The sequence below is a fragment of the Sinocyclocheilus grahami genome, unplaced genomic scaffold (assembly GCF_001515645.1).
Source record: "Sinocyclocheilus grahami isolate Dianchi unplaced genomic scaffold, SAMN03320097.WGS_v1.1 scaffold229.1, whole genome shotgun sequence".
Lineage (NCBI taxonomy): Eukaryota > Metazoa > Chordata > Actinopteri > Cypriniformes > Cyprinidae > Sinocyclocheilus > Sinocyclocheilus grahami.
In genome coordinates this window covers 1035591-1047174 of record NW_015505408.1, presented here as the reverse complement: position 1 = coordinate 1047174, position 11584 = coordinate 1035591, and the positions used below count along the sequence as shown (strand labels likewise).

The following is an 11584-nucleotide window of genomic DNA, read 5'->3' as shown; positions in this document are numbered from 1 at the left end:
TTTTCATTTTTTCATTTTTCTATACTCTGTTTTAATGGTTAAATTAAATTGTATTAATCAAAAAGCCTGTCTAATTAATTGAGTTTTACAGTTTTATCTTTACCAAATTCTGTTTTCCATTATTTTCTGGATTCCATTAAATTTTAATAATCAAAAGCATCTCCAATTAATTGATTTTTATTTTTTTAAAAAAAGCTTGCTTGCCTGCGAGCTTCAGTGTAAATATTGCATCAAAATCAAATCAATTTGAGCGCTATTTAAACCCGGATGATTGTAACCACTCTAAGTTTGTCTGACTTGGGAAAGCTAGCGTGTCTCCGACATAGTGATAACACTCGTTGCATTCTCTAGTGCAGCTCAACCAGGTCTCCTCCCATTCGTCGATATTTGTGATATCACAAATCCCGGAAAATATGCGTTGTAGTCCAAACGAGTCGTTCGTTGTAGTTTTTGAAAAGATTTCTGTTGAATAAAATATCTCCTTTTGAAGTAGACTTTGAACTTTGTAACTTTGCAGATATTTTTTATTTTCAAACAGCAACATTACAGACTAACTAAAGTTGAAAAAGCATAATAATTTAATTATTATTTAATTTAAATAAAATGCTTCTCGATCCAGTTCTGTAGTTTTTGAAAAGATTTCTGTTGAATAAAATATCTCCTTTTGAAGTAGACTTTGAACTTTGTAACTTTGCAGATATTTTTTATTTTCAAACAGCAACATTACAGACTAACTAAAGTTGAAAAAGAGAAAAAGCATAATAATTTAATTATTATTTAATTTAAATAAAATGCTTCTTGATCCAGTTCAGAATGTTTGCTTTGGCCTTTGTTGATATCTGCAAGTCTTCATGAATTATCAGTGAGCCCATGACTGCCATATTGAAACAACCACCTCAAACAATTGTGTGTGTGGTTGCAGGCTTGGAACAGGAGAGTTACTGTGACTCATCTCTGTCTTACATAAACACACACTCACAAGACACTGAGCCTGAAGCCCCTCAATGCTCTAGTGGGAGATGCTGCTATCCTGAATCTTCTGAACTTCAAATTAAAGAAATAGAATTAGGCCTAGTTATTTTTAAGTAGGCTATAGGGCAGCACGATATTGGAAAAAACTCACATTGCGATATTTTGTTTTTCTGCGATTATATATTGTTATATGAAAAAAAAATCACCAGATGACTTGAATAGCTCTATTTGAAAAATAAATAGCAAACACAAGCATAGGTAAATGTATTAGAACAAAGATACAAATGAAATAAACTGTGCTTTATATTTTTCAGGTAAGTATTAACAGTATTCAGGTACAGAAATTTAATAATCAAATGTAAAATAACACTGCATAGTAGGGATGCACGATATTGGATTTTGCCGATGTCCGATATGCCAATATTTTTCAACTGATTTTGGCCGATGCCGATATTTTAGACAGTGTAGACAGACTTTAGCTGTTGCGGCATGGGACGGTGCGACATGACGGCTTTCGCGTCCAGTGTAGATACGATGTCTGTGTGAGCAAAGAAATCGATCAGTATAAATATAACGATCAGTAAACATCACACATCCTGCGATGTGACTATCGCGGATGCGCACATCGTGATATCGATGCTGAAACGATATATCGTGCAGCCCTACTATACACATCAATCCATCCTATCTATCTGTCTGTCTGTCTTCCTTCCTTCCTTCCATTATTATATGATATGGATATTTATCATGAAATGCCTTCCACCTGTTTGTTAGACCTTGAGAATGAATGTAAACAGAACTTGTTTCTTCACAAATAAACTCCACAGAAGAGCTACTTTATTAATTTAGCGTCTCATGATTTGATCCATTTTTTTATTTCAGATTTATCATCAAAATTGCTGTCTAATGAAAATAATAACGCCTAAACAATTTTGAAAGATTGATTAATGATTTAATCTTTTAAATTGTAATCAAATGGAAATATAACAATTTACAACAAAACCAAAACAAAATTTTTTTGTCATAAGATGCTGAAGAACTGTACTAATTAAAACATGAATAAAAAATATATATCTTAGCTGTGTGATATTCCTTACAAATAATAATATTAATATTATTATTAATTTGAGAAGTACTTTTTAACATCCAATAGCAATATTTCTGTAAATTATGTATTTTTTATGGATTATTGTGAAGATCTTTGAGTTTCTGTATGTATTTGACTGTAGCTTTTCTGAAATGAAACTTTTTAAATCTGCTGAAGTGACTTTCGGAGCACCTCTGGAGATGAAGTGTGTGTGTTCATGTCTCGTTGCGATACAGATTCTGAAACCCCATAAGTGTCCGATATTCATATCGGGTATCGGCTCCAATAGTGCCATTTTTCTTGGATCGGGTATTGGTCAGTGATTGTGCGAATTATTCTGTTACTTCTGAAGCCATACAATAGTTAATATGAGCTACATATGAATATTTAAGTCCTTACATTAAAGTTCACACAAACTCTTTTCTCCGCTGTGGCTGTCAGTCATTCGTTCAGCCTTTAAACCCTGGTGGCATTCGGCTACGACACTCAGTTCGGTAAAGCTCTCCGAGATCATTCTGTGTTCACATTATACTTGATTTGTAAATACATATGTTTTTAATGAATGGATTTTATAACACAAATAGCAATGTGTAACCATATTTAGTGCAACACTTTTATTTAGGGCTGCACGATAAATCGCATGCGATATTTAATGCGCATCTTGTCAGAAAGCCGGTTCTGTAATCAGCGGTAAATCTTCATCACGTGCGTGCTTTCACATTGAGCAGCATTAACTACACAGAGCTTCTGCGCAAAAAATCGTTCGGCCAATACCGAACCCTAGGTATCGGAATCGGAGGCGAAAAAGGCAGATCGGAGCATCCCTACTTATTAGCCACATATGCACTAGCTGGCTGTCATCATATTTATTTCTGCTGTTTGATTGCATTATATAGGCTGTTAGTTGAAACTAAACAGAGTAAAAATGTCTTGAGCTTATTTCTTACAAATTTGCATATTATGCACAGTATGCATGCTAAATATACTAAACAAATATTAGTATGGTAGTATGCTATTCCAAACATAACCACTGTCTGTGTTACATGTGATATGCCACATTTTTAAGGATTTTTGTGGGACACCATTCTGAACGTCCCTCAAGCGCTAACTTCCCCCATGTCTGCTGGAATGCTCTCCAACCCGTCGGCTTGGTTTCTTTGCACAAGTTAGTGAGACGATGCCATGGGGGCAGACGGCCAGAGGATCAGGTTCTGCTACTATTGTCCCGCCTGAGTTTCACTGTGTATGAAATTTTGAAAGCTCTTCAGATGGGTTTGGAGCTCTGAGGGACTTTGGAGTGTTTTATTTCAGAAGAGTCTGGAACTATCACATGACGAGCTCTTGAACTTTGACCGCTGTTAGAGGCGTGGATGCTGTCAGACTGTGTGGAGTGGACAGAACGGCACTGTTTTGATTTTACACAAGCGACGAGGATCCAGCCATGTTATTGAGCTGCTAAAGAGAGCATGACCGCATGTTCTTCTGCTAAGCGCCTGAAAGAAAAATCTCAAGACCACAGCCATGGACCCGCTGGTGGATATCGCACCATAAATCCTGATTTTCCTACGCTTCAGGTAACAAGACTTTTCCAAAAAGAGGGATCGGCAGGCTTTTAAAGGAATGACGAAGTAAAAGTGGGAAAAATGCTTGAAATGTGAATTGTATCTAGCAGGATGTTTTTATATGGGTGTGTTGAGGCCTGAACTATCTTTACTCATCATTTCTCTCTATGTGTTTTACAATTCACTCATCTGGTTAACAGCCGTTTAATATAGGTTTGAGGCTAGTTATTTAAAGGGGTCATATGATGCGATTTCAATTTTTCCTTTCTCTTTGAAGCGTTACAAGCTCTTGGTGCATAGCGATTAAAGGTGCCGTATGTAAGTTTTTGACTCTACTAAAGCATAAAAATACCATATGTTTGCAGATATTTAAGAAACATGCTAAGTTAACATACTTGTTTATCTGAAAAACAATGCTACAGTCAGTTATTCTCCTTTGAAAATGTGCGTTCCGGGCAGGAATGTCGGTCTCTGTTTTGGTTTGTAAAACCCGCCCACTGCCAGTTTAGCCAATTGTATTTCGGCATCCCGGGTTGCCAGTTGGAGGAAAACAGAACACATTTCATTTCATTCATCGTCAATTGCGCTCGTTTCTGTTGGCGTCGTCAATCTGGCAATCTGCATGTGCGTCAAGTCTGAGGAGGAGGGCCCGGGTGAAAAAAGCCCTCTCCGATATTTTGAATTTGGACTGCAATACCTAGTTCAACCACTTGGTATTAATCCTACATACAGCACCTTTAATATCAATAATTTGTGTTTGTTTGACCAAGGCCAGAACAGTTATGGCATGCAGATTTTATTTTATTTTTTTATGATTTATATTAATGATTTAATAATAGTTTTTATTTCTCACTCTTATTTTATTCTATTACTTTCTTATTTTATAATTTAATTTGACTGTTTTATTATTTATACTTTGTTTTATTTTATTCAAATTTTTAAATTTAATTTGTTTATTTAATTTTATTTATTTTAATTATTTTTTTATTTTATTTTATTATTATTTTAGTTCATTTTAATTTTATTTTATTTTAGCTCCATGAAATTATTTTCCTTTCCTCTGTTGATGTATTTCCTGTTCCAACAGGAAGTTTCTGCAGGACACATTTTTAAAGGGTTTGTTCTTCCAAAAGGGGCTCATCCTTCTCACCCTAATCCGTAGTCATGGGAAATCTGGCAATACCATGGAAGTTAAAAAATTACATGCTTGAGAAACTCATGAAATTGAATAAAATGTCAAAAAGCATTTTATTGGGCAAAATGTTGTGTATAGTCCACAATATTATGTTCAAATGTATATTTATGCAAAGTTTATGGATTGATGTTTCGGAAAGTCTTTGTCATGTTTGGTCAGAATGTTTTGTTGGATTAAGGGGCATCATTATGCATGTTTTTCTAGTTCCTCAGAGTTTATGGTTTATCAGGTGGTTTGCTCCATTTTTCCAGACTCCATTCGGTTGGACTTATTTCACGAAGTCCCAATGACCGAGAGCATTTCATATTCTGTGTTTGCCTGGTTTCTTTCTAGAGCTCAAAGTCCACAAGAATCACAGCAGACCTTTTGAACCCACAGCTTATTTTTGTCATTTAAGTGCAGCTTTGGCAGCTGGAGAGCTGATGAGGAGTGACACAACTGGAATCAGTCAGCAGATATCTGTGTTTTGATTAATAGTATGTCTGATATTAATAGCCCTGAATTTCATGTCGTAATGAGTTGTCGACTATTGTTTTATTATCATTGACAGTGCTGTATATTATATTATGTAATATTACAAAGGCTGTCAGGGTTTGATGAGATGTGTGCCATGGCTATTATAGTTAACTAAAAAAAATATATAAAAAAAGAGAGAGAAATGAAATTACGGAATTTAGTGCATTACTAAAGTGATTTGTTTAAGGTAAGGTTGTTTGAAGTACACTACCAATTAAAAGTTTCAAGCTAGGACATTTTTAATGCGTCTATAAAAAGTATCTTGTGTTCTCCAAGGCTGCAATTAATTAAGATATATTAAAATGTATTTAAAAAGAAAGATTCAGTGAACTGGCCTTGATATGCTGATATATATATATATGTGTATTTGAATTTATAAATTCAAACTCACCTTGATATGTACTATAGTAATAATTAGTAAATTATTCCTGTGATGGCAAAGCTGAATTTTCAGCAGTCATTACTCCAGTCTTCAGCTACTTTTGATTAATTTAATCTGTTCTTTTTGAGAAAAAAAAGTATTAATTTCAATCAAAAAACAAAAATTGTTTGTTTTCAACTAATATTGTTCACAACTTCTTACGCTATAGAAAACAAGAAGTTGTGACTCTGCTACAGCGATTTTTAAATAATAATAATAATTCCTTACATTTATATAGCGCTTTTCTGGGCACTCAATGTAGTGTAATGTGTACTAAATGTAGAAACTTTAAAGTGAAGTAATAATGAATGAATGTTTAGGGGAGTGTGTTTGGAATTCAGTCAGAGGTTTGAACTCTGGCAGATGGATTAGGAAAAACGATTGGCGGATGACATCAGTCTGCATCTGTGATGATGACAAGAACATGCATGTGTAAATCATTACATCAGCGCTCTCAGAGTCTTTGTCTGTTCTAATGAAGGCGTTGTGGATGGACTGGCCTGGTGTCCCCCTTAAATGAATGCAGGTCTGTCAATGTCGTGTCCGTTTCCAGATGCATATAGCGCTTCTATATCTGACCGCAGCATCTGACGCTGTCAATATAAAAATACTCCTTCCGCCTTCTCTGCTGTGGGAGCGTCTCCTCATGTGGATTCAATAAATGTAACTAATCTTGAGTCACGATTTCATTATTTGGATCATTGTGGTTACTGCTAGGAATGAGGCAATTCAATTTAAGGGCTGCATATGAGGAACAAGGCCCCTATTGATTTAGACTGGGATTATCCTAGGTTATTTTGTTAGTCTTCACCTTTTCAGATGATGTTTGTTTTGGTGAGACTGAAAGCTGCTTTAACTGTGCTGCTGATTCAGATGTATCAAGGACAGCTTGTGAAAAGATGCTCAGTAGATTCAAAGAGTTTTATGGAGGCATGCAGATCTGCGATTGTGAGATGGATACACTGTGTGCAGAGATGTCTCTTTTTCACTGTTTTTTTCTTTCTGGCATGCAGGTGTCCGCAAATACACCCAGTATGTATTCTCAGGAACTGTTTCAGCTGTCCCAGTACCTGCAGGTATGGAGCAACACTGACCTCTACTGGCCACGTAAAGACATTAAGAGTCCAAATTCAAAGATTTTGCAAGTTGAGATATGTCTATTCAGTGAACCATATTATGGTCTATAATTATAAATTACATAATAATAATGATGATAATTATTATCATTAGTCAAATAAATGCAGGATTAATTATATTATTTAAAATGTATTTACTATATATTATGTAGTGTATGTAATATGATGTATTATATACTGTATATAATAATATATGTATTATAACATGTATGTAATATATATTGCATTTTATAGTGTATATATAATTCAGTATATTACTGTCTCAAAAGTCTCTAAAATTCTGCATTTATTTGATGAAATATACAGGAAAAACTGTCAAATTTTGATATAATATTACAATTTAAAATAGCTGTTTTATATTTGAATCTATCTTAAAATATTAATTATTCCTGTGACGCAAGGCTGAATTTTCAGGGGCCATTACTTCAGTGATTCTTCAGAAATCATTCTAATATGCTGATTTTATTTATTTATTTAATCATTAATTCGTTTTTTGTGGAAAAAAATCTTAATAGATTGATTAATAGAACAGCATTTTTAAAAATAGATATTTATGTAACAATATTATAGACTTTACTGACACTGTTACTCAATTTAATACGTCCTTGCTGATCAAAAGTTTACTTTTGTTTAAAATATATCTTTTGAATAGAATACATATTAGAAATCTGATAATGTTGGTGTGTTTGTGTCCTTCAGGAGGCCTTACACAGAGAGCAGATGCTGGAGCAGAAGTTGGCCACTTTACAGAGGCTGCTTGCCAGCACACAGGAAGCATCAGAGAGCAGCTGGCAGGTACATCACACATCGCAATTAAAGAGAGACTATTATTAATTATTCAATACAGATGGCTGTTTATAGGCATGTTTAGTAGTGCTCAGAATATGTTACAATTATGATTGTTTGTTCCACTATACTACTGCTTTTGTCATGATAACAGAGTCTGTTTGTGTCTTTAAGGCTTTAATCGATGAAGACCGGTTACTCTCTAGATTGGAGGTGATGGGGAATCAGTTGCAAGCATATTCAAAAGTAAGGCCTATGTATGCTTTGAGTATTTGGATGTGTGCTCACAGAATATAGTTTCTGCTTCACCAAAGCATGTTGTTTCCTCAGAACCAAACAGAAGATGGTATCCGAAAGGAGCTTGTAGCCTTAACAGAGGACAAACACAATTATGAGACGACAGCCAAAGAGTCCCTGAGGCGGGTCCTTCAGGAGAAAATTGAGGTGGTGAGGAAGCTGTCCGAGGTGGAGGTAAAAACACAACAAAATGGTTTATTAATTCCTAAATGAAAGGGCTATTATAAAAGAGCTATATTTTTATATATACAGTGGGTACGGAAAGTATTCAGACCCCCTTACATTTAAATGTCAACAATTCTGTGTTTTTCTGTCAGTATGGGGTGCTGTGTGTACATTAATGAGGAAAAAAAATCAACTTAAATGATTTTAGCAAATGGCTGCAATATAACAAAGAGTGAAAAATTTAAGGGGGTCTGAATACTTTCCGTACCCACTGTATATATATGCATGCTGCATTTACCTAATTAAACGTACAGAAACAAAACCGTAATATTCTGAAATATTGTTAGTTTAAAAAAGCTGTTTTGCTATTTGAATATATTTTAATATCAAATTTATTCCTGTGATGCAATGCTGAATTTTCAGCATTATTACTCCAGTCGTCAGTGTCACGTGATCCTTCAGAAATCATTCTAATATGCTGATTTTGCTGCTCAAGAAAAAGCAATATGCAACTTGCAGTCTATGCATATAGATTTTACCCTGGTAAAGGAGGATTTAGATGTAAAGCATCATAGCCAGTTATATCCATTGCATGTTTTCTGTTGTGTTTGTTTCAATTGATCTGTTATTGTATTGCAGAGGAGTTTGAGTAACACCGAGGACGAGTGCACACACCTGAGAGAGATGAACGAACGCACACAGGAGGAGCTCAGAGAACTCGCCAACAAATACAATGGCGCTGTCAATGAAATCAAGGATCTCACCGAAAAGATCAAGGCATGTCTGACCTTCACCCACTGACACGCCCAAAATTAATATTTTCTGAAAATGTGCTCATCCTCAGGCCATTCAAGATGAGATTTGTTTCTTCATCAGATTTGGAGAAATGTAGCATTACATCTCTTGCTCACCAATGGATCCTCTGCAGGGAATGGGTGCCGTCAGAATGAGAGTCTAAACAGCTGATAAAAACATCACAATAATCCACAAGTAATCCACACCACTCCAGTCCATCAGTTAACGTCTTGTGAAGCCAAAAGCTGTGTGTTTGTAAGAAACAAATCCATCTGGGATCTGGCTAAAATATGAGTCCATAATGGAAAAAGTGGTCTGGTCTGAATCAGGAGAGAATTCTCTCTCCTTTTTTTTTGGAGTTTGTGGATTTTGATGTGAAACGACAACAGGAGATGGACTGGAGTGGTGTGGATTACTTGTGAATCATTGTGATGTTTTTATCAGCTGTTCGGACTCTCATTCTGACTGCACCCATTCACTGCAGAGGATCCATTGGTGAGCAAGTGATGGGATGCTAGGGTTTCATTTCTCTAAATCTGAAACAAACTCACCTACATAATGGATGGCCTGAGTTTGAGTAAACTTTTAGAAAATTTGAATATTTGTGCTAACTATTCCTTTACATTTCTTAATGTTTATGTTCAGTTGGCAGAGGGCAAACATGAGGAGCTCACTCAGAAAGGCCTGAATGAGAAAAAAGAGCTACAGCTGAAGATCGAAGAGATGGAGGAGAAAGAACAGGTGCTTCAAGCTCAAATCGAAGCTCTGCAGGCGGACAATGACTTCACGAATGAGAGACTAACAGCCCTGCAAGGTAAAACACACAAGCATGCTATATTTCTCTCAGTTGAGAACGGTGGACTCCCTTATCACGGTAACTAAATAGACGAAACAGGTTGAGGAGGAGCATCTGTCAGTATAGAGCTCTTATTTTTGGTCATCCCAAATCTTCTCGTTGTCGTTTTCCAGTCCGGTTAGAACAGCTGCAGGAGAAAAGCATAAAGGAAAACAACAGTTTAGGTGAGTTGGAGACGCATGCGTCTGCTAGTGTGCTGCTAACCATGCATCGCCTCCTTGACTAATTCAGCATGGGAGCTCGCCTTTGGTTGCCTTTTTTTCATTTTTCGTTCTGTCCCTCTTTCTTTCTGTCTGTCCGGCTTTGCTTCCGTTCTGTCTCGAAGGCCTTGAACTTTTGCATTGAGCATGTGTGTTCATTTTTAATAGGGCAGCCAGATTGGAAACTATAGAAGATTACAGGGCTGCACGATTTGGGGGATAATGTAATTGTGATTTTTCTGATAAAAAAATAATGTGATTGCGATATGAAATTATTTATTTATTTTAGTTTCTGGTTTTATGTGCTTGTTTGTAGGGCTTCACAGTTTGCCAAAAAAAAATATGATTCTAAAATAATATAAATAAAAATCAATATAAAACAATAAGATAATAATTTTAATATTCATAATCATAAGTTAATGTTATTACTACTGCTACTAAATAAAACAAAATTAGAAATATTGCTATCATAATGATATTCCACTGTAAATAAAAAAAAATTATGAATTAAAAAAGAATAATACAACAGTTAACCAAATAAATGCTGTGATTTTATTCAAAATTACAATACTAATATTTATGCCATTTTTTATTTATTTTCCAAGTGATAAGATTAAGATTATTTTGAAGATTTTTTTTTACAGACTTCAAAATTACAATACTAATATTTATGCCATTTTTTATTTATTTTCCAAGTGATAAGATTAAGATTATTTTGAAGATTTTATTTAGAAGATCCCCTGACAGATTCAGTATTTCTAAAACATTTTAAATGGAATAATTTACAAAAACATTGCAATTTAATTTTTACATTTTCTATTAATTATTTTTATTTTTTTCTTTCTGTAATGAGTTTCAGGTTTACTGTGCTTGTTTGTAGGAATGCAAAATTTGGCCATGAAATTGTAATTATATACCAATATGTATAAAATAATAAGAATAATAATCAGTTATTATTATTGTTGTTGTTGTTTGTAGTAGTAGTACAAAATTAGAAGTATTACTATTGTAATAATACTGTTTCGCTGTAAATAAAAAAGTATTCAAGAAAAGTAATGTAACCATAATTTTATTTTACAGTATAACTATAAAATTACATTGCTAATATTTATAGCTGTCTCAATTTCTTTGATTTTAAACGTTAAAATGAGAAAGCTTTAATTTTGAGGATTTTATTTGGAAGATTCCCAGCCAAATTCAGTATTTCTGAAACTTGAAAGAGGAGGAATAATCTGCTAAAGCATGACCCTTGATTTTTTTAGTACCAGACCTCCATGTCGCAGTGTCTGTCCCTGAGATGACAGGTGAATGACAGGTGTCAGTCAGTCTCTTCAGGGCAGTGAGGTGTCTCCGTCTGTGTCCTTGTCCTGCCCTCTGCATCTCTGTTTGGTTGCGTCTCATGTTGTATCCTGTAGATCTGGCTTTTGTTTTAATATCATCTGATGCCCCTCGATGTGGGATTTCTTCCATTTGCTGTTCATTTAATGGAGGGTTTTTCTTTCTTTGGTAGACCACTTTCTTTTAAAGAGTGGAGGAGACTGCACTTTAATCCAACAGTACATTGAGTGTCAATGTGAGTACACCGCATTCTTTCCA

At 34.8% G+C, this 11584-nt stretch overlaps 1 protein-coding gene across 1 annotated transcript in view; it reads left to right on the top strand.

The window, feature by feature from the left end:
- Positions 1 to 11584, top strand: part of LOC107597202 (sarcolemmal membrane-associated protein-like) — a 79930-nt gene that overhangs the window by 40110 nt on the left and 28236 nt on the right. The window contains exons 4-12 of the mRNA XM_016288157.1: positions 4709 to 4811; positions 6767 to 6829; positions 7589 to 7684; positions 7850 to 7921; positions 8006 to 8146; positions 8777 to 8914; positions 9578 to 9746; positions 9902 to 9952; positions 11499 to 11561. Of these exons, the coding sequence (XP_016143643.1) occupies positions 4709 to 4811; positions 6767 to 6829; positions 7589 to 7684; positions 7850 to 7921; positions 8006 to 8146; positions 8777 to 8914; positions 9578 to 9746; positions 9902 to 9952; positions 11499 to 11561 (896 nt within the window). The remainder of the gene's footprint in view (positions 1 to 4708; positions 4812 to 6766; positions 6830 to 7588; positions 7685 to 7849; positions 7922 to 8005; positions 8147 to 8776; positions 8915 to 9577; positions 9747 to 9901; positions 9953 to 11498; positions 11562 to 11584) is intronic.